Source organism: Nerophis lumbriciformis, linkage group LG24 (genome assembly GCF_033978685.3).
Source record: "Nerophis lumbriciformis linkage group LG24, RoL_Nlum_v2.1, whole genome shotgun sequence".
NCBI lineage: Eukaryota > Metazoa > Chordata > Actinopteri > Syngnathiformes > Syngnathidae > Nerophis > Nerophis lumbriciformis.
The window spans coordinates 18,962,501-18,986,684 of record NC_084571.2 but is presented as its reverse complement, the minus strand read 5'-3'; the positions used below and the strand labels follow the sequence as shown (position 1 = coordinate 18,986,684).

Here is a 24,184-nt window from a genome sequence, read left to right as displayed (position 1 = left end):
TATTATTGTAATTTAGTCATTAAATAAAATAGTGAACATACTAGACAACTTGTTTTTTAGTAGTAAGTAAACAAACAAAGACTCCTAATTAGTCTGCTGACGTATGCAGTAACATATTGTGTCATTTATCTACCTATTATTTTGTCTACATTATGAGGGACAAACTGTAAAAATTGATTATTAATCTACTTTTTCATTTACTGTTAAAATCTGCTTACTTTCTCTTTTAACATGTTCTATCTACACTTCTGTTAAAATGTAATAATCACTTATTCTTCTCTTCTTTGACGGCGTGGCGAAGTTGGTAGAGTGGCCGTGCCAGCAATCGGAGGGGTGCTGGTTACTGGGGTTCAATCCCCACCTTCTACCATCCTAGTCACGTCCGTTGTGTCCTTGGGCAAGACACTTCACCCCTTGCTCCTGATGGCTGCTGGTTAGCGCCTTGCATGGCAGCTCCCGCCATGTGTGTGTGAATGTGTGTGTGAATGGGTGAATGTGGAAATACTGTCAAAGCGCTTTGAGTACCTTGAAGGTAGAAAAGCGCTATACAAGTATAACCCATTTATCATTTATTTACATTAGTAAAGTACTCTGTGTGTGTGCGCTGCCGAACATGCTCCTCTGCTCGTAAAACCAGCAATGTCATGACGTGACGACGCGTCGTCATGCCTGGGAAGCGGTACTTTTCAAACAGAGTATGATACCGTTTTTGATTCATTAGTACCGCGATACTATACTAGTACCGACATACCTTGCAACCCTACTGTAAGATATTTGTTATTTCATGCTATAAAAAAACTGCGGCCCCCAGACCCCCGGCTTATTTTCAGTCTTTTTCATTAAGTTCAAATCACATGCATGTGTGAAGTTTAAATGTCCCCAAACTTGTCTCAAATGCATATTTAAAAAAAAGCTAATGCTAACATGCCAAGAAGCCATAATCTGGCATGTGAAATGTCTGCAAAAAACAGCATTTTTTCAAACTTTAATTTTTGCGTCAAAATATCACTTAACATGTTTTTTTATGACATACTGTAGCGTGCAAGGACGGGCGTGGAAAAAGAGATGGTGCTAATTGTTTAAATGAAACTCAAGACTTTGTTTACTTATCAGCAATGGAGCAGTATATACTGTATATACATACACTATATTGCCAAAAGTATTTGGCCAGCCATCCAAATGATGAGAATTAGGTGTCCTAATCACTTGGCCCGGCCACAGGTGTATAAAATCAAGCACTTAGGCATGGAGACTGTTTCTACAAACATTTGTGAAAGAATGGGCCGCTCTCAGTGATTTCCAGCGTGGAACTGTCATGGGATGCCACCTGTGCAACAAATCCAGTCCTGAAATTGCCTCCCTCCTAAATATTCCAAAGTCAACTGTGGGCTTTATTATAAGAAAAGTAAAGAGTTTGGGAACAACAGCAAGTCAGCCACCAAGTGGTAGGCCACGTAAACTGACAGAGAGGTCAGCATAGTGCAAAGACTTTATGAACAGTCAGTTGCTACAGAGCTCCAAACTTCATGTCACCTTCCAATTAGCCCACGTACAGTACGCAGAGAGCTTAATGGAATGGGTTCCCATGGCCGAGCAGCTGCATCTAAGCCATACATCACCAAGTCCAATGCAAAGCGTGGGATGCAGTGGTGTAAAGCACGTGGCCACTGGACTCTAGAGCAGTTGAGACGCCTTCTCTGGAGTGATGAATCACGCTTTTCCATCTGGCAATCTGATGGACCAGTCTGGGTTTGGAGGTTGCCAAGAGAACGCTACATTTCGGACTGCATTGTGCCAAGTGTAAAATTTGGTGGAGGAGGAATTATGGTGTGGGGTTGTTTTTCAGAAATTGGGCTTGGCCCCTTAGTTCTAGTGAAAGGAACTTTGAATTCTCTAGGATACCAAAACATTTTGGACAATTCCATGCTCCCAACCTTGTGGGAACACTTTGGAGCGGGCCCCTTCCTCTTCCAACATGACTGTGCACCAGTGCACAAAGAAAGGTCCATAAAGACATGGATGACAGTCTGGTGTGGATGAACTTGACTGGCCTGCACAGAGTCCTGACCTGAACACGATAGAACACCTTAGGTATGAATTAGAACGGAGACTGAGAGCCAGGCCTTCTCCACCAACATCAGTGAGTGACCTCACCAATGCGCTTATGGAAGAATGGTGGAAAATTCCTAAAAACACACTCCACAACCTTGTGGACAGCCTTCCCAGAAGAGTTGAAGCTGTAATAGCTGCAAAAGGTGGACCCACATCATATTGAACCCCATGGGTTAGGAATGGGATGGCACTTCAACTTCATATGTGAGTCAAGGCAGGTGGCCAAATACTTTTGGCAATATAGTATATATATGTATATATATATATATATATATATATATATATATATATATATATATATATATATATATATATATATATATATATATATATATATATATATATATAATGATAAATGGTAAAAACTGAATGCACAACAGGCGTGTGTTTGGTAGAAGATAAATTATCTGACATTATTTGAATGATATATCATAGAAATGATGAAAAGATGCCAACATTGTTCTTGGTTTAAACAGCAAGTAAGGTTTTTTAACGTGTGAGTTGCCCTCTGCCTAGTGTGTTGAGTAGTGATGGCATGTGTTGTCCTTGTTAGAAGACATGTTTACATGTTTGTTTACATGTTTGTCTTTCACCAGAACGGCACGCTGCGCATCATCGACAGGAAGAAGCACATCTTCAAGCTGTCCCAAGGAGAGTACATCGCTCCTGAGAAGATAGAAAATGTCTACCTGCGCTGTCTACCTGTGCTGCAGGTCTTTGTGCACGGAGATAGTCTGCAGGTAAGATGCACAGCACCTGTGCAATTAAACATACATGCTAGTAACAGCACCTGTGCAATTGTGCAATTAAACATACATGCTGGTGTGTCATAATTACAAGACTTACAGTGTAAACACTTTGTAGGGCGCAACATAACACATTTTGCTTCATGGAATAAGCTACTTCCCAGTTAAACAACATACCATTGATAGCCTATACAGTACTACCATCTAATGTCTTGGAAGTGCAACTACATTGCAGATGTGATCATAAAATAAAATAACTGGACAGGACAGTTATTATAATCAAAATAAAAAAAGATGACAGCACAGTTATTATAATCAAAATAAGATGACAGCACAGTTATTATAATCAAAATAAAATAACTGGACAGGGCAGTTATTATCATCAAAATAAGATGACAGCATAGTTATTATAATCAAAATAAAATAACTGGACAGCACAGTTATTATAATCAAAATAAAATAACTGGACAGCACAGTTATTATAATCAAAATAAAATAAGATGGCAGCACAGTTATTATCATCAAAATAAAATAACTGGACAGCACAGTTATTATAATCAAAATAAGATGACAGCACAGTTATTATAATCAAAATAAAATAACTGGACAGGGCAGTTATCATCAAAAGAAGATGACAGAATAGTTATTATAATCAAAATAAAATAACTGGACAGTACAGTACAGTTATTATAATCAAAATGAAATAACTGGACAGCACAGTTATTATAATCAAAATAAAATAACTGGACAGCACAGTTATTATAATCAAAATAAAATAAGATGGCAGCACAGTTATTATGATCAAAATAAAATAACTGGACAGCACAGTTATTATAATCAAAATACAATAACTGGACAGCACAGTTATTATAATCAAAATAAAATAAGATGGCAGCACAATTATTATAATCGAAATAAAATAACTGGACAGCACAGTTATTATAATCAAAATAAGATGACAGCACAGTTATTATAATCAAAATAAAATAACTGGACAGGGCAGTTATCATCAAAAGAAGATGACAGCATAGTTATTATAATCAAAATAAAATAACTGGACAGTACAGTACAGTTATTATAATCAAAATGAAATAACTGGACAGCACAGTTATTATAATCAAAATAAAATAACTGGACAGCACAGTTATTATAATCAAAATAAAATAAGATGGCAGCACAATTATTATGATCAAAATAAAATAACTGGACAGCACAGTTATTATAATCAAAATACAATAACTGGACAGCACAGTTATTATAATCAAAATAAAATAAGATGGCAGCACAATTATTATAATCGAAATAAAATAACTGGACAGCACAGTTATTATAATCAAAATAAGATGACAGCACAGTTATTATAATCAAAATAAAATAACTGGACAGGGCAGTTATCATCAAAAGAAGATGACAGCATAGTTATTATAATCAAAATAAAATAACTGGACAGTACAGTACAGTTATTATAATCAAAATGAAATAACTGGACAGCACAGTTATTATAATCAAAATAAAATAACTGGACAGCACAGTTATTATAATCAAAATAAAATAAGATGGCAGCACAGTTATTATAATCAAAATAAAATAACTGGACAGCACAGTTATTATAATCAAAATAAAATAACTGGACAGCACAGTTATTATAATCAAAATAAAATAAGATGGCAGCACAGTTATTATAATCAAAATAAAATAACTAGACAGCACAGTTATTATAATCAAAATAAAATAACTGGACAGCACAGTTATTATAATCAAAATAAGATGACAGCACAGTTATTATAATAAAAATAAAATAACTGGACAGCACAGTTATTATAATCAAAATAAAATAACTGGACAGCACAGTTATTATAATCAAAATAAAATAACTGGACAGGGCAGTTATTATCATCAAAATAAAATAACTGGACAGCACAGTTATTATAATCAAAATAAAATAAGATGGCAGCACAGTTATTATAATCAAAATAAAATAAGATGGCAGCACAGTTATTATAATCAAAATAAAATAACTGGACAGCACAGTTATTATAATCAAAATAAAATAAGATGGCAGCACAGTTATTATAATCAAAATAAAATAACTAGACAGCACAGTTATTATAATCAAAATAGAATAACTGGATAGCATAGTTATTATAATCAAAATAAAATAACTGGACATCACAGTACAGTTATTATAATCAAAATGAAATAACTGGACAGCACAGTTATTATAATCAAAATAAAATAACTGGACAGCACAGTTATTATAATCAAAATAAAATAAGATGGCAGCACAGTTATTATAATCAAAATAAAATAACTGGACAGCACAGTTATTATAATCAAAATACAATAACTGGACAGCACAGTTATTATAATCAAAATAAAATAAGATGGCAGCACAATTATTATAATCGAAATAAAATAACTGGACAGCACAGTTATTATAATCAAAATAAAATAACTGGACAGGACAGTTATAATCAAAATAAAATAACTGGACAGGGCAGTTATTATCATCAAAATAAAATAACTGGACAGCACAGTTATTATAATCAAAATACAATAACTGGACAGCACAGTTATTTTAATCAAAATAAAATAAGATGGCAGCACAATTATTATAATCGAAATAAAATAACTGGACAGCACAGTTATTATAATCAAAATAAAATAACTGGACAGCACAGTTATTATAATCAAAATAAAATAAGATGGCAGCACAGTTATTATAATCAAAATAAAATAACTGGACAGCACAGTTATTATAATCAAAATAAAATAACTGGACAGCACAGTTATTATAATCAAAATAAAATAAGATGGCAGCACAGTTATTATAATCAAAATAAAATAACTAGACAGCACAGTTATTATAATCAAAATAAAATAACTGGACAGCACAGTTATTATAATCAAAATAAGATGACAGCACAGTTATTATAATAAAAATAAAATAACTGGACAGCACAGTTATTATAATCAAAATAAAATAACTGGACAGCACAGTTATTATAATCAAAATAAAATAACTGGACAGGACAGTTATAATCAAAATAAAATAACTGGACAGGGCAGTTATTATCATCAAAATAAAATAACTGGACAGCACAGTTATTATAATCAAAATAAAATAACTGGACAGGGCAGTTATTATCATCAAAATAAGATGACAGCATAGTTATTATAATCAAAATAAAATAACTGGACAGCACAGTTATTATAATCAAAATAAAATAACTGGACAGCACAGTTATGATAATCAAAATAAAATAAGATGGCAGCACAGTTATTATCATCAAAATAAAATAACTGGACAGCACAGTTATTATAATCAAAATAAGATGACAGCACAGTTATTATAATCAAAATAAAATAACTGGACAGGGCAGTTATCATCAAAAGAAGATGACAGCATAGTTATTATAATCAAAATGAAATAACTGGACAGCACAGTTATTATAATCAAAATAAAATAACTGGACAGCACAGTTATTATAATCAAAATAAAATAAGATGGCAGCACAGTTATTATAATCAAAATAAAATAACTGGACAGCACAGTTATTATAATCAAAATAAAATAACTGGACAGCACAGTTATTATAATCAAAATAAAATAAGATGGCAGCACAGTTATTATAATCAAAATAAAATAACTAGACAGCACAGTTATTATAATCAAAATAAAATAACTGGACAGCACAGTTATTATAATCAAAATAAGATGACAGCACAGTTATTATAATAAAAATAAAATAACTGGACAGCACAGTTATTATAATCAAAAGAAAATAACTGGACAGCACAGTTATTATAATCAAAATAAAATAACTGGACAGGGCAGTTATTATCATCAAAATAAAATAACTGGACAGCACAGTTATTATAATCAAAATAAAATAAGATGGCAGCACAGTTATTATAATCAAAATAAAATAACTGGACAGCACAGTTATTATAATCAAAATAAAATAAGATGGCAGCACAGTTATTATAATCAAAATAAAATAACTAGACAGCACAGTTATTATAATCAAAATAGAATAACTGGATAGCACAGTTATTATAATCAAAATAAAATAACTGGACAGGGCAGTTATCAAAAGAAGATGACAGCATAGTTATTATAATCAAAATAAAATAACTGGACATCACAGTACAGTTATTATAATCAAAATGAAATAACTGGACAGCACAGTTATTATAATCAAAATAAAATAACTGGACAGCACAGTTATTATAATCAAAATAAAATAAGATGGCAGCACAGTTATTATAATCAAAATAAAATAACTGGACAGCACAGTTATTATAATCAAAATACAATAACTGGACAGCACAGTTATTATAATCAAAATAAAATAAGATGGCAGCACAATTATTATAATCGAAATAAAATAACTGGACAGCACAGTTATTATAATCAAAATAAAATAACTGGACAGCACAGTTATTATAATCAAAATAAAATAAGATGGCAGCACAGTTATTATAATCAAAATAAAATAACTGGACAGCACAGTTATTATAATCAAAATAAAATAACTGGACAGCACAGTTATTATAATCAAAATAAAATAAGATGGCAGCACAGTTATTATAATCAAAATAAAATAACTAGACAGCACAGTTATTATAATCAAAATAAAATAACTGGACAGCACAGTTATTATAATCAAAATGAAATAACTGGACAGCACAGTTATTATAATCAAAATAAAATAACTGGACAGCACAGTTATTATAATCAAAATAAAATAAGATGGCAGCACAGTTATTATAATCAAAATAAAATAACTGGACAGCACAGTTATTATAATCAAAATACAATAACTGGACAGCACAGTTATTATAATCAAAATAAAATAAGATGGCAGCACAATTATTATAATCGAAATAAAATAACTGGACAGCACAGTTATTATAATCAAAATAAAATAACTGGACAGCACAGTTATTATAATCAAAATAAAATAAGATGGCAGCACAGTTATTATAATCAAAATAAAATAACTGGACAGCACAGTTATTATAATCAAAATAAAATAACTGGACAGCACAGTTATTATAATCAAAATAAAATAAGATGGCAGCACAGTTATTATAATCAAAATAAAATAACTAGACAGCACAGTTATTATAATCAAAATAAAATAACTGGACAGCACAGTTATTATAATCAAAATAAGATGACAGCACAGTTATTATAATAAAAATAAAATAACTGGACAGCACAGTTATTATAATCAAAATAAAATAACTGGACAGCACAGTTATTATAATCAAAATAAAATAACTGGACAGGGCAGTTATTATCATCAAAATAAGATGACAGCATAGTTATTATAATCAAAATAAAATAACTGGACAGCACAGTTATTATAATCAAAATAAAATAACTGGACAGCACAGTTATTATAATCAAAATAAAATAAGATGGCAGCACAGTTATTATCATCAAAATAAAATAACTGGACAGCACAGTTATTATAATCAAAATAAGATGACAGCACAGTTATTATAATCAAAATAAAATAACTGGACAGGGCAGTTATCATCAAAAGAAGATGACAGCATAGTTATTATAATCAAAATAAAATAACTGGACAGTACAGTACAGTTATTATAATCAAAATGAAATAACTGGACAGCACAGTTATTATAATCAAAATAAAATAACTGGACAGCACAGTTATTATAATCAAAATAAAATAAGATGGCAGCACAGTTATTATGATCAAAATAAAATAACTGGACAGCACAGTTATTATAATCAAAATACAATAACTGGACAGCACAGTTATTATAATCAAAATAAAATAAGATGGCAGCACAATTATTATAATCGAAATAAAATAACTGGACAGCACAGTTATTATAATCAAAATAAGATGACAGCACAGTTATTATAATCAAAATAAAATAACTGGACAGGGCAGTTATCATCAAAAGAAGATGACAGCATAGTTATTATAATCAAAATAAAATAACTGGACAGTACAGTACAGTTATTATAATCAAAATGAAATAACTGGACAGCACAGTTATTATAATCAAAATAAAATAACTGGACAGCACAGTTATTATAATCAAAATAAAATAAGATGGCAGCACAGTTATTATGATCAAAATAAAATAACTGGACAGCACAGTTATTATAATCAAAATACAATAACTGGACAGCACAGTTATTATAATCAAAATAAAATAAGATGGCAGCACAATTATTATAATCAAAATGAAATAACTGGACAGCACAGTTATTATAATCAAAATAAAATAACTGGACAGCACAGTTATTATAATCAAAATAAAATAAGATGGCAGCACAGTTATTATAATCAAAATAAAATAACTGGACAGCACAGTTATTATAATCAAAATAAAATAAGATGGCAGCACAGTTATTATAATCAAAATAAAATAACTAGACAGCACAGTTATTATAATCAAAATAGAATAACTGGATAGCACAGTTATTATAATCAAAATAAAATAACTGGACAGGGCAGTTATCAAAAGAAGATGACAGCATAGGTATTATAATCAAAATAAAATAACTGGACATCACAGTACAGTTATTATAATCAAAATGAAATAACTGGACAGCACAGTTATTATAATCAAAATAAAATAACTGGACAGCACAGTTATTATAATCAAAATAAAATAAGATGGCAGCACAGTTATTATAATCAAAATAAAATAACTGGACAGCACAGTTATTATAATCAAAATACAATAACTGGACAGCACAGTTATTATAATCAAAATAAAATAAGATGGCAGCACAATTATTATAATCGAAATAAAATAACTGGACAGCACAGTTATTATAATCAAAATAAAATAACTGGACAGCACAGTTATTATAATCAAAATAAAATAAGATGGCAGCACAGTTATTATAATCAAAATAAAATAACTGGACAGCACAGTTATTATAATCAAAATAAAATAACTGGACAGCACAGTTATTATAATCAAAATAAAATAAGATGGCAGCACAGTTATTATAATCAAAATAAAATAACTAGACAGCACAGTTATTATAATCAAAATAAAATAACTGGACAGCACAGTTATTATAATCAAAATAAGATGACAGCACAGTTATTATAATAAAAATAAAATAACTGGACAGCACAGTTATTATAATCAAAATAAAATAACTGGACAGCACAGTTATTATAATCAAAATAAAATAACTGGACAGGACAGTTATAATCAAAATAAAATAACTGGACAGGGCAGTTATTATCATCAAAATAAAATAACTGGACAGCACAGTTATTATAATCAAAATAAAATAAGATGGCAGCACAGTTATTATAATCAAAATAAAATAACTAGACAGCACAGTTATTATAATCAAAATAAAATAACTGGATAGCACAGTTGTTATAATCAAAATAAAATAACTGGACAGGGCAGTTATCAAAAGAAGATGACAGCATAGTTATTATAATCAAAATAAAATAACTGGACAGCACAGTACAGTTATTATAATCAAAATGAAATAACTGGACAGCACAGTTATTATAATCAAAATAAAATAACTGGACAGCACAGTTATTATAATCAAAATAAAATAACTGGACAGCACAGTTATTATAATCAAAATAAAATAAGATGGCAGCACAGTTATTATAATCAAAATAAAATAACTGGACAGCACAGTTATTATAATCAAAATACAATAACTGGACAGCACAGTTATTATAATCAAAATAAAATAAGATGGCAGCACAATTATTATAATCGAAATAAAATAACTGGACAGCACAGTTATTATAATCAAAATAAGATGACAGCACAGTTATTATAATCAAAATAAAATAACTGGACAGGGCAGTTATCATCAAAAGAAGATGACAGCATAGTTATTATAATCAAAATAAAATAACTGGACAGTACAGTACAGTTATTATAATCAAAATGAAATAACTGGACAGCACAGTTATTATAATCAAAATAAAATAACTGGACAGCACAGTTATTATAATCAAAATAAAATAAGATGGCAGCACAGTTATTATGATCAAAATAAAATAACTGGACAGCACAGTTATTATAATCAAAATACAATAACTGGACAGCACAGTTATTATAATCAAAATAAAATAAGATGGCAGCACAATTATTATAATCAAAATGAAATAACTGGACAGCACAGTTATTATAATCAAAATAAAATAACTGGACAGCACAGTTATTATAATCAAAATAAAATAAGATGGCAGCACAGTTATTATAATCAAAATAAAATAACTGGACAGCACAGTTATTATAATCAAAATAAAATAAGATGGCAGCACAGTTATTATAATCAAAATAAAATAACTAGACAGCACAGTTATTATAATCAAAATAGAATAACTGGATAGCACAGTTATTATAATCAAAATAAAATAACTGGACAGGGCAGTTATCAAAAGAAGATGACAGCATAGGTATTATAATCAAAATAAAATAACTGGACATCACAGTACAGTTATTATAATCAAAATGAAATAACTGGACAGCACAGTTATTATAATCAAAATAAAATAACTGGACAGCACAGTTATTATAATCAAAATAAAATAAGATGGCAGCACAGTTATTATAATCAAAATAAAATAACTGGACAGCACAGTTATTATAATCAAAATACAATAACTGGACAGCACAGTTATTATAATCAAAATAAAATAAGATGGCAGCACAATTATTATAATCGAAATAAAATAACTGGACAGCACAGTTATTATAATCAAAATAAAATAACTGGACAGCACAGTTATTATAATCAAAATAAAATAAGATGGCAGCACAGTTATTATAATCAAAATAAAATAACTGGACAGCACAGTTATTATAATCAAAATAAAATAACTGGACAGCACAGTTATTATAATCAAAATAAAATAAGATGGCAGCACAGTTATTATAATCAAAATAAAATAACTAGACAGCACAGTTATTATAATCAAAATAAAATAACTGGACAGCACAGTTATTATAATCAAAATAAGATGACAGCACAGTTATTATAATAAAAATAAAATAACTGGACAGCACAGTTATTATAATCAAAATAAAATAACTGGACAGCACAGTTATTATAATCAAAATAAAATAACTGGACAGGACAGTTATAATCAAAATAAAATAACTGGACAGGGCAGTTATTATCATCAAAATAAAATAACTGGACAGCACAGTTATTATAATCAAAATAAAATAAGATGGCAGCACAGTTATTATAATCAAAATAAAATAACTAGACAGCACAGTTATTATAATCAAAATAAAATAACTGGATAGCACAGTTGTTATAATCAAAATAAAATAACTGGACAGGGCAGTTATCAAAAGAAGATGACAGCATAGTTATTATAATCAAAATAAAATAACTGGACAGCACAGTACAGTTATTATAATCAAAATGAAATAACTGGACAGCACAGTTATTATAATCAAAATAAAATAACTGGACAGCACAGTTATTATAATCAAAATAAAATAACTGGACAGCACAGTTATTATAATCAAAATAAAATAAGATGGCAGCACAGTTATTATAATCAAAATAAAATAACTGGACAGCACAGTTATTATAATCAAAATAAAATAACTGGACAGCACAGTTATTATAATCAAAATAAAATAAGATGGCAGCACAGTTATTATAATCAAAATAAAATAACACAGCTATTATAATCAAAATAAAATAACTGGACAGCACAGTTATTATAATCAAAATAAGATGACAGCACAGTTATTATAATCAAAATAAAATAACTGGACAGCACAGTTATTATAATCAAAATAAAATAACTGGACAGCACAGTCATTATAATCAAAATAAAATAACTGGACAGGACAGTTATAATCAAAATAAAATAACTGGACAGGGCAGTTATTATCAAAATAAAATAACTGGACAGCACAGTTATTATAATCAAAATAAAATAAGATGGCAGCACAGTTATTATAATCAAAATAAAATAACTGGACAGCACAGTTATTATAATCAAAATAAAATAACTGGACAGCACAGTTATTATAATCAAAATAAAATAAGATGGCAGCACAGTTATTATAATCAAAATAAAATAACTAGACAGCACAGTTATTATAATCAAAATAAAATAGCTGGACAGGGCAGTTATTATCATCAAAATAAGATGACAGCACAGTTATTATAATAAAAATAAAATAACTGGACAGGGCAGTTATCATCAAAAGAAGATGACAGCACAGTTATTATAATCAAAATAAAATAACTGGACAGCACAGTTATTATAATCAAAATAAAATAACTGGACAGCACAGTTATTATAATCAAAATAAAATAACTGGACAGCACAGTTATTATAATCAAAATAAAATAAGATGGCAGCACAGTTATTATAATCAAAATAAAATAACTGGACAGCACAGTTATTATAATCAAAATAAAATAACTGGACAGCACAGTTATTATAATCAAAATAAAATAAGATGGCAGCACAGTTATTATAATCAAAATAAAATAACTAGACAGCACAGTTATTATAATCAAAATAAAATAACTCGACAGGGCAGTTATTATCATCAAAATAAAATAACTGGACAGCACAGTTATTATAATCAAAATAAAATAAGATGGCAGGGCAGTTATTATCATCAAAATAAAATAACTGGACAGCACAGTTATTATAATCAAAATAAAATAACTGGACAGCACAGTTATTATAATCAAAATAAAATAAGATGGCAGCACAGTTATTATAATCAAAATAAAATAACTAGACAGCACAGTTATTATAATCAAAATAAAATAACTGGACAGCACAGTTATTATAATCAAAATAAGATGACAGCACAGTTATTATAATCAAAATAAAATAACTGGACAGGGCAGTTATTATCATCAAAATAAGATGACAGCACAGTTATTATAATAAAAATAAAATAACTGGACAGCACAGTTATTATAATCAAAATAAAATAACTGGACAGTACAGTTATTATAATCAAAATAAAATAACTGGACAGGACAGTTATAATCAAAATAAAATAACTGGACAGGGCAGTTATTATAATCAAAATAAAATAACTGGACAGCACAGTTATAATCAAAATAAGATGACAGCACAGTTATTACAATCAAAATAAAATAACTGGACAGGGCAGTTATTATCATCAAAATAAGATGACAGCACAGTTATTATAATAAAAATAAAATAACTGGACAGGGCAGTTATCATCAAAAGAAGATGACAGCATAGTTATTATAATCAAAATAAAATAACTGGACAGCACAGTACAGCTATTATAATCAAAATGAAATAACAAGACAGCACAGTTATTATAATCAAAATAAAATAACTGGACAGCAGTTATTATAATCAAAATAAAATAACTGGACAGCACAGTTATTATAATCAAAATAAAATAAGATGGCAGCACAGTTATTATAATCAAAATAAAATAACTGGACAGCACAGTTATTATAATCAAAATAAAATAACTGGACAGCACAGTTATTATAATCAAAATAAAATAAGATGGCAGCACAGTTATTATAATCAAAATAAAATAACTAGACAGCACAGTTATTATAATCAAAATAAAATAACTGGACAGCACAGTTATTATAATCAAAATAAGATGACAGCACAGTTATTATAATCAAAATAAAATAACTGGACAGGGCAGTTATTATCATCAAAATAAGATGACAGCAGTTATTATAATAAAAATAAAATAACTGGACAGCACAGTTATTATAATCAAAATAAAATAACTGGACAGCACAGTTATTATAATCAAAATAAAATAACTGGACAGGACAGTTATAATCTAAATAAAATAACTGGACAGGGCAGTTATTATCATCAAAATAAAATAACTGGACAGCACAGTTATTATAATCAAAATAAAATAAGATGGCAGCACAGTTATTATAATCAAAATAAAATAACTGGACAGCACAGTTATTATAATCAAAATAAAATAACTGGACAGCACAGTTATTATAATCAAAATAAAATAAGATGGCAGCACAGTTATTATAATCAAAATAAAATAACTAGACAGCACAGTTATTATAATCAAAATAAAATAACTGGACAGCACAGTTATTATAATCAAAATAAGATGACAGCACAGTTATAATCAAAATAAAATAACTGGACAGGGCAGTTATTATCATCAAAATAAGATGACAGCACAGGTATTATAATAAAAATAAAATAACTGGACAGCACAGTTATTATAATCAAAATAAAATAACTGGACAGCACAGTTATTATAATCAAAATAAAATAACTGGACAGGACAGTTATAATCAAAATAAAATAACTGGACAGGGCAGTTATTATCATCAAAATAAGATGACAGTACAGTTATTATAATCAAAATAAAATAACTGGACAGGACAGTTATTATCATCAAAATAAAATAACTGGACAGCACAGTTATTATAATCAAAATAAAATAACTGGACAGGACAGTTATAATCAAAATAAAATAACTGGATAGGACAGTTATTATAATTAGATCATTTGAGCTCTTTCAACAATCAATATTTATTCACACGCACAACAGAACAAAAAATTGTACCGTATCAGTTTCAAATGTGATTGGTATCCTTCCCTAGTGCAGTTGTACACCTCCACAATCTACAACCACTATGATGATACATAATGGTTCGATTCTATCTTCATATCAGTACAAAACAAAACAATAATATCCAATACAAGCAGTCCTGTTTGTGTGAAGCCAATCAACATCTAAAAGTGGGTGTGTCCCCATACTTTTTCTCTTCCGATATGATACCGTTATCAGAGCCTTAAGGATTGGCCGATTCCGATATTAATATGATACGATATCAGCACAAATCATAGAATATGGTAGTGTGGGATGTTAGTGACACCTAATGACCACAATGATTCCTTAAATTAAGCTCATGATGCAGTACATCATATGATGCGGACACGTTTGTTACTGGATACTTTCTAACATGCCTTGGAGACTTTGTATGTGTAATTAATATGCAACTATAATTAGTTGACACTTGTTTATATTGACAGATGTGCTGTTTTACACTGCAATATTGTTCAATGATGTCTAGCTTGTGTGCTTAACCGTTGTGTAGCTGCTTGCTCCTGGTAGCCTATAGCCTAGCATGTTTACCTTTTGTAAATGGCATGACTAAAATAGAAAAGCTATCGTACTCAAACTTATACAGTAACAAACGTGTCTGCATAATTCAACTTACTAATGCGTTATTAGGACCACTAGGTGTCGCCAAAAAACAATTCCCACTCTAATTTAGTTAATTACAGCATACTAGTTGGATAGGTCAGTGTTTTTCATACCGACAATTGTTCTCTGACTCATTGTACTTTTCCAACATTCCACGCTCCAAAATACCACAAGTATGGAAGATTCCTGCTGATATCGCATCAGATCAGTATCGGTATCCACCAACACTGAAAGCTCCAATATCGAGACTCCTCTAATGAAGAAGCAGTTGTGGTTGTGAAAGTACTGACCTGTGTTCGTGTGCAGTCCTATCTGGTAGGTATAGTCGTCCCAGACCCTGAGGTGATCGGAGACTGGACTAAGAAACGAGGACTTGTGGGCTCCTATGAAGAACTCTGTCAAAACCCTGTAAGTTGTCATTCTTGCATTTTATTTGAAAATGTTGAACCAAATGACATAGAATATGTTTTGTGTGGGCCTAGTGACCAATATTACTGTAGTATTAGTATTTTTACTTGAAAATGTTGAAACAAATGACATAGAATGTTTAGTTAGTGCTAACAACAGTCGGTGGTGGCATGTTTACTGTACAACATGTATGTTTATTGTACAACATGTATGTTTATTGTACAACATTATGAAAGTATGTTTATTGTACAACATGTATGTTTACTGTACAACATGATGAAAGTATGTTTATTGTACAACAAGTATGTTTACTGTACAACATTATGAAAGTATGTTTATTGTACAACATGTATGTTTACTGTACAACATGATGAAAGTATGTTTATTGTACAACATGTATGTTTACTGTACAACATTATGAAAGTATGTTTACTGTACAACATGTATGTTAACTGTACAACATGTATGAAAGTATGTTTACTGTACAACATGTATGTTTAATGTACAATATTATGAAAATATGTTAAAGTATGTTTACTGTACAACATGTATGCTTACTGTACACCATTATGAAAGTATGTCTATTGTACAAAATGTATGTTTACTGTACAACATTATGAAAGTATGTTTACTGTACAACATGTATGCTTACTGTACACCATTATGAAAGTATGTCTATTGTACAACATGTATGTTTACTGTACAAAATTATGAAAGTATGTTTACTGTACAACATTATGAAAGTATGTTTACTGTACAACATGTATGTTTATTGTACAACATTATGAAAATATGTTTACTGTACAACATTATGAAAGTATGTTTACTGTACAACATGTATGCTTACTGTACACCATTATGAAAGTATGTCTATTGTACAACATGTATGTTTACTGTACAACATAATGAAAGTATGTTTACTGTACAACATGTATGTTTACTGTACAACATTATGAAAGTATGTTTACTGTTCAACATGTATGTTTACTGTACAACATAATGAAAGTATGTTTACTGTACAACATGTATGTTTACTGTACAACATTATGAAATTATGTTTACTGCAAAACATGTATGTTACTGTACAACATTATGAAAGTATGTTTACTGTACTACATTATGAAAGTATGTTTACTGTACAACATGTATGTTTACTGTACAACATTATGAAAGTATGTTTACTGGACAACATGTATGTTTACTGTACAACATTATGAAAGTATGTTTACTGTACAACATGTATGTTTATTGTACAACATTAAGAAAGTATGTTTACTGTACAACATTATGAAAGTATGTTCATTGTACAACATTATGAAAGTATGTTTATTGTACAACATGTATGGTTACTGTACACATTATGAAAGTATGTTTACTGTACTACATTATGAAAGTATGTTTACTGTACAACATGTATGTTTACTGTACAACATTATGAAAACATGTTTATTGTACAACATGTATGTTTACTGTACAACATTTTGAAAGTATGTTTATTGTACAACATGTATGTTTATTGTACAACATTATGAAAGTATGTTTACTGTACAACATTATGAAAGTATGTTCATTGTACAACATTATGAAAGTATGTTTATTGTACAACATGTATGTTTACTGTACAACATGTATGGTTACTGTACACATTATGAAGGTATGTTTACTGTACTACATTATGAAAGTATGTTTATTGTACAACATGTATGTTTACTGTACAACATGTATGGTTACTGTACACATTATGAAAGTATGTTTACTGTACTACATTATGAAAGCATGTTTACTGTACAACATGTATGTTTAGTGTACAACATTATGAAAGTATGTTTACTGTACAACATTATGAAAGTATGTTTATTGTACAACATGTATGTTTATTGTACAACATTATGAAAGTATGTTTACTGTACAACATTATGAAAGTATGTTCATTGTACAACATGTATGTTTACTGTACAACATTATGAAAGTATGTTTATTGTACAACATGTATGTTTACTGTACAACATTATGAAAGTATGTTTATTGTACAACATGTATGTTTACTGTACAACATGTATGGTTACTGTACACATTATGAAAGTATGTTTACTGTACAACATTATGAAAGTATGTTTACTGTACAACATGTATGTTTACTGTACAACATTATGAAAGTATGTTTATTGTACAACATGTATGGTTACTGTACAACATGTATGGTTACAGTACACATTATGAAAGTATGTTTACTGTACAACATTATGAAAGTATGTTTACTGTACAACATGTATGTTTACTTTACAACAGGGGTGGGCAATTAATTTTTACCTGGGGCCGCATGAGCAACCCGAGCACTGCTGGAGGGCCACACCGACAATATTTCAATTAAACTTTGCTCAAATTATTTTTGATGTACCGTAAGATAAATAATAATAATAATAATAATAATAATAATTTCATTTAACCTAACTTTATACAAAAGCAGATTGCTTTTGATGGTTTTATTTTTAACACTGTCTTACACAACACTTTTTGAATAAAAAAAAAGTGACGTGCAGTCACTAGAGGCCATCATGGAAAGAAAAAAAATGTAAAAAGATTTTTTTTTTTTTAAATTGTTATATGTATACAGTGATTATACTATAAAGTTATTTTCCATTTAACTTCACCAGTTTTAGATTATTTTTATTCAAAATCGCTGAATTTTCACATTTGCCGTTCAAATACTGAGAAGAGACGGTGCGGTGAACAGCAGCCAGTTGAGACACGTCACTCAGTGCCGCAACATGGATTGCGCAATGACTCGGCTAACTGCTGGCCTGCTGTGCAGTGAGAATGTATTGCTATATGAACTATATTATACATTTCCATAGTTTAGTTAGCTGAGGTATATAATGTACAGTGTATTTTGTCAACAACTGTATGTGTGTAAAGTATTTCTTGTGCTGAGCGATCATAAAACGGCTGCAAAAGACGCACTGTGTGAGGCTCGCCTCCTGCACCCCCGCCGTAGAATTGTTATATCAACTAAAGCCCACACTTAAACTTTCCACGTGCAAGATTGAATCTATTTTAAAAAATTATTTCATAAGAAGCCAAAAAGTGCAAAAACAATAATGTTGGTGTTGGAGGAGTTGTGAATGACTGCATGGACACAACATTAGATACACCTGCAGACTGCAGGTGTACCTAATTCACAACTCCTCCAACACGAACATTATTGTTTTTGCACTTTTTGGCTTCTTATTAAATAACTTTTGTAACCTATTTTCATGGGCTTTCCTCTTTGTGATGTTAAGTTCCTGTTATGCGCTGTTATACAGTATATGCCTTGAGCTCTTATTTTGAAGGCGCTAAGAGCGGAAGTGATGTCACGTTGCGGAGGTTTTTGAAAGAAGGTAAATAAAGTGGTCCTCGTGTAAACTGGAGCCTCCGTGTTTGTTATTTTGTAGTTTCATACAGTATAGGCGACATTTATAAACCCTCGGTTACACGTTTTTAAATAGATTCAATCTTGCACGTGGAAAGTTTAAGTGAGGGCTTTAGTTGTGGACTTCATTTATAAGTAAAGGTGAGACCATAATAATGTTTTTTTTATTAAATGTGCTTTTTTGTGTGCTACAGTTTGTATGTGTAAAGTTAAAGTTAAGTTAAAGTACCAATGATTGTCACACACACACACACACTAGGTGTGGTGAAATTTGTCCTCTGCATTTGACCCATCCCCTTGTTCACCTCCTGGGAGGTGAGGGGAGCAGTGGGCAGCAGCGGCGCCGCGCCCGGGAATCATTTTTGGTGATTTAACCCCCAATTCCAACCCTTGATGCTGAGTGCCAAGCAGGGAAGAATGCTGGTATGAGCTTTTAAACATAACCCGTTAACTGCTGCCAATCAAATGGTGAATAAGATACTCTTTAGGGTTCATATGTTTGTAAATCTGACTGTGATGAAGTCAGTGCCTCACCAGTCATGAACCTCACTGCACGTCACTGTTTTTGATGTATAATACAATGCAAAAATGTCCATTTCTGTCACTTTATCCTGCATCCTCTTTAAAAGTCCAACATTTTACCCCGTCAGATTTGGACAACCATCTGTTGTCACACCTGACAGCTTGTCCCATTTCAGTCCTAACATGTCCAAACACGCATTTACCTATGTGAACAAGTCATTACCTGTGATTGTCTCTTTAATTGACTGCATGGCTGCCAGCTCCTCCGTGATTTGAAAGTCTGCAGTTATCCCACGTAAGAAGATGAGCAGCTGGGCGGTGTCATGTACATCGCAGCTCTCATCCAAAGCCAGCGAAAAACGTTCTGTTCTTCAGCTGAAGCTCCAAGTTTCCAGCGATGGTCTCAACCCAGCTCGTTACAGTGCGTCGGGAGAGTGACACGTTCTCAAATGCACTCCTCTTCTCCGGGCATATCAGCGCAACAGAGTTCAATAAGCACTTCTTAAAAAACTCTCCGTCAGAAAACGCCTTACTTTTTCTGGCGATTTTGTGAGAAATGACGAAACTTGTCCTGACGGCTGCATATCTGGGGATGTGAAATTTGGCAAAAAGTCCTTGTTGGGTTTGCAGTTTTACCATCAACGCATCAGCCTCCTTGCGCGCGCTTCATCAGACAGATTCCGGTATTTTTCCTCGTGCTTCGTCGTGTAGTGGCGATTCAAATGATATTCTTTAAACACAGTAACCTGTGTACCACACATTAAGCACACGGCTTTACCTTTAATTTATGTAAAGAAATACTTGGCAGTCCATGTCTTGTTGAAAACACGCCATTCGTCATCAACTTTTCTTTTTTTAGAGTGAGCTGACATCTCGGTGGTAACTGGGCATCACTTGTTGCTGTGCACCTTCACTCACAGGTTACACACGGACATACGTCCATAAATAACACTTTTCAAAATAAAAGCAGCACAGTTGTATTGCACACACGACATAGATGTTTTTTTTTACATTTATTTTGTAATTTGTGATTGCCGCTGTTCACATTCACTCACAACCACACACGCGCATACGTCCACACGGAAGTAATACAAATAACGCTTTTAAAAACAAAAGCAGCATCGTTGTATTGCACACTTGACATAGATACTTTTTTAAATCTATTTTGTAATTTATGATTGACCTCTCGCGGGTTGGATGTGGCCTGCGGGCCGCAGAATGCCCAGGTCTGCTGTACAACATCATGAAAGTATGTTTACTGTACAACATGTATGTTTATTGTACAACATTATGAAAGTGGCCCCTGTGTGTGCTGGACAGGACGTGAAGGCGGCTATGTTGGAGGACATGAGGGCTGTTGGCATGAAAGCAGGACTTAAGTCCTTTGAGCAGGTGAGGTTGTCGCCTGCTTGGCTGCTAGAAATACCAAAGTGCTGACTCCTCCCTTCTCCTGCAGGTGAGAGACCTCCACCTGCACTCTGACACCTTCAGCGTGGCCAATGGCCTCCTGACACCCACCCTGAAGAGCCGACGTGCTGACATCCGCCGAGTCTTCCAGGAGCAGATCCACGCCATGTACAGCAAGACGTCATGTGACTAAAACAAGCTTTCGCTTTGCAAACACTCTCACAGAATACTACTGTTTTCTTCCCAAGTCAGCCTAAAAACTTCTTCTAAATATATTTAAGTCCATTTGTATTCCCTTCAAAGCCTGACAGGACATTAAAGTCCACGTTTTGGAAGGACGTCTTATTTCGAGCCTTTTGAAGGCCTTGACATCACGTCAAAGGTTTCCATTAAAGCAAACTTACTCTGAAAATTGATCTTAAAAGCCTTCAAAAAATGAATGAAATAGGAATTTTTTTTAAACATTACAGAGAACTGAAGTTTGAGTAAAAACATCTAAACTGTTCTATGTCCTGTTTGTCTTAGAAGAATTACAATTTTAACCCTCAAGGGTTAAAAATATGAAACATGTAAAGTTTTTTTCGTGGTGCCTTTTGAAGGCCTTGTGATGACATCATGTCAAAGGTGATGACATCATGTCAAGGGTTTCCATTAGTGACGGAAATCATGTTATAAAAGTATATACACTCATTGAAAACTGACATGTTATCAAAAGGTTTTCAAGAAGTAAAAAAAATAAAAATGGTTTGGTATTTTTGTTTAGGATTGAAGTTTGAGCACTAGAGTAAAAAAACAAAAATGTTTTTATGCCCTTTAAAAAAATGTTTGACTTTCATGTCCTGTTTGGCTTTGAAAATCATTCAAATTGAAAGTCCCCAGACAGTTAAAAATAAACTCAAATATTAAAAAAAAATTTTTTTTTTAAATTTAGACCCTTTTGAATGGCTTTTTGTAGCGTTTGTTAGCCGGCGTGTCTCGTATATAAACACAACAGAATAGTATTACTAATGTTAGCATACTTCTAAGCTGGCAAAATGCATCATATTTTAGGTGAAACATGCGAGGATGCTAATGTATTTTATGCTAACATTTTAGCATTTGCATGCACCCATAGGGGAAGTTAGTATGCGTTCAAGATGGCGCCAAGTATCAAAATTCATGATTTTTAATGTTGGACATGTTCAAATGGTAGCATAAAGCGTTAGCATGCTAACATAGAATTTAGCATTCTTCAAAGATGGCGCCAAGTATGAAAATCCCTCATGTTTAAGTGAGTAAACTAATATATACATTTGATCAAAAATCATTTCAAAAGTAAAAAAAAACAACAACAACAAACATGTTTGGTATTTTTGTTTAGGAATGAAGTTTGAGGAAAAAAATGTAAAAAAAAAAAAAAAAAAAAAGTACGCTCTTTATAAACGTGAACTTGTACGACCGCTTTGCTTTTAAAAATAATTCCAATTGAATTTCCCCTGAAGGTAACTGGGATTTTTCAGTTCATTCATTTGTATTAGTCATGAGATATATAAATACATAAATGCATATATGTATTTATATATATGTATATAGATGTGTATATATCTGTGTATATGTATGTATAAATATATATGCCCTAAACACCTCCCATAGGGAAGTGTTTAGGGCACGTCCGACCGGTAGGAGACCACGGGGAAGACCCAGGACACGTTGGGAAGACTATGTCTCCCGGCTGGCCTGGGAACGCCTCGGGATCCCCCGGGAAGAGCTGGACGAAGTGGCTGGGGAGAGGGAAGTCTGGGCTTCCCTGCTTAGGGTGCTGCCCCCGCGACCCGACCTCGGATAAGCGGAAGAAGATGGATGGATGGATATTTATGTATTTATGTGTGTGTGTATATATATATATATATATATATATATATATATATATATATATATATGTATATGTGTGTGTATATATATATATGTATATATGTGTGTATATATATATGTGTGTATATATATGTATATATGGGTGTATATATATGTGTGTATATATGTAAATATGTATATATTTATATTTGTGTATATGAATATATGTATATATTTATATTTGTGTATATATATATATGTATGTATATATGTACATACATATATATATATATATATATATATATATATATATATATATATATATATATATATACATACACATATATATATGTGTATATATATATACATATATATGTATGTACAATTGTGCTCATAAGTTTACATACCCTGGGAGAATTTATGATTTCTTGGCCATTCTTCAGAGAATATGAATGATAACACAAAAACCTTTCTTCCACTCATGCTTAATGTTTGTGTGAAGCTATTTATTGGC

At 31.1% G+C, this 24,184-nt stretch overlaps 1 protein-coding gene across 3 annotated transcripts in view; it reads left to right on the top strand.

Moving 5' to 3' along the window:
- Positions 1–23,707, top strand: part of acsl2 (acyl-CoA synthetase long chain family member 2) — a 129,479-nt gene extending 105,772 nt beyond the window's left edge. For all 3 annotated transcript variants that reach the window (XM_061981761.1, XM_061981760.1, XM_061981759.1), the window contains exons 17-20: positions 2,709–2,852; positions 16,398–16,499; positions 21,754–21,830; positions 21,895–23,707. In XM_061981761.1, the coding sequence (XP_061837745.1) occupies positions 2,709–2,852; positions 16,398–16,499; positions 21,754–21,830; positions 21,895–22,033 (462 nt within the window). In that variant the 3' untranslated portion in view covers positions 22,034–23,707. The remainder of the gene's footprint in view (positions 1–2,708; positions 2,853–16,397; positions 16,500–21,753; positions 21,831–21,894) is intronic.
- Positions 23,708–24,184: the final 477 nt, after the last annotated feature.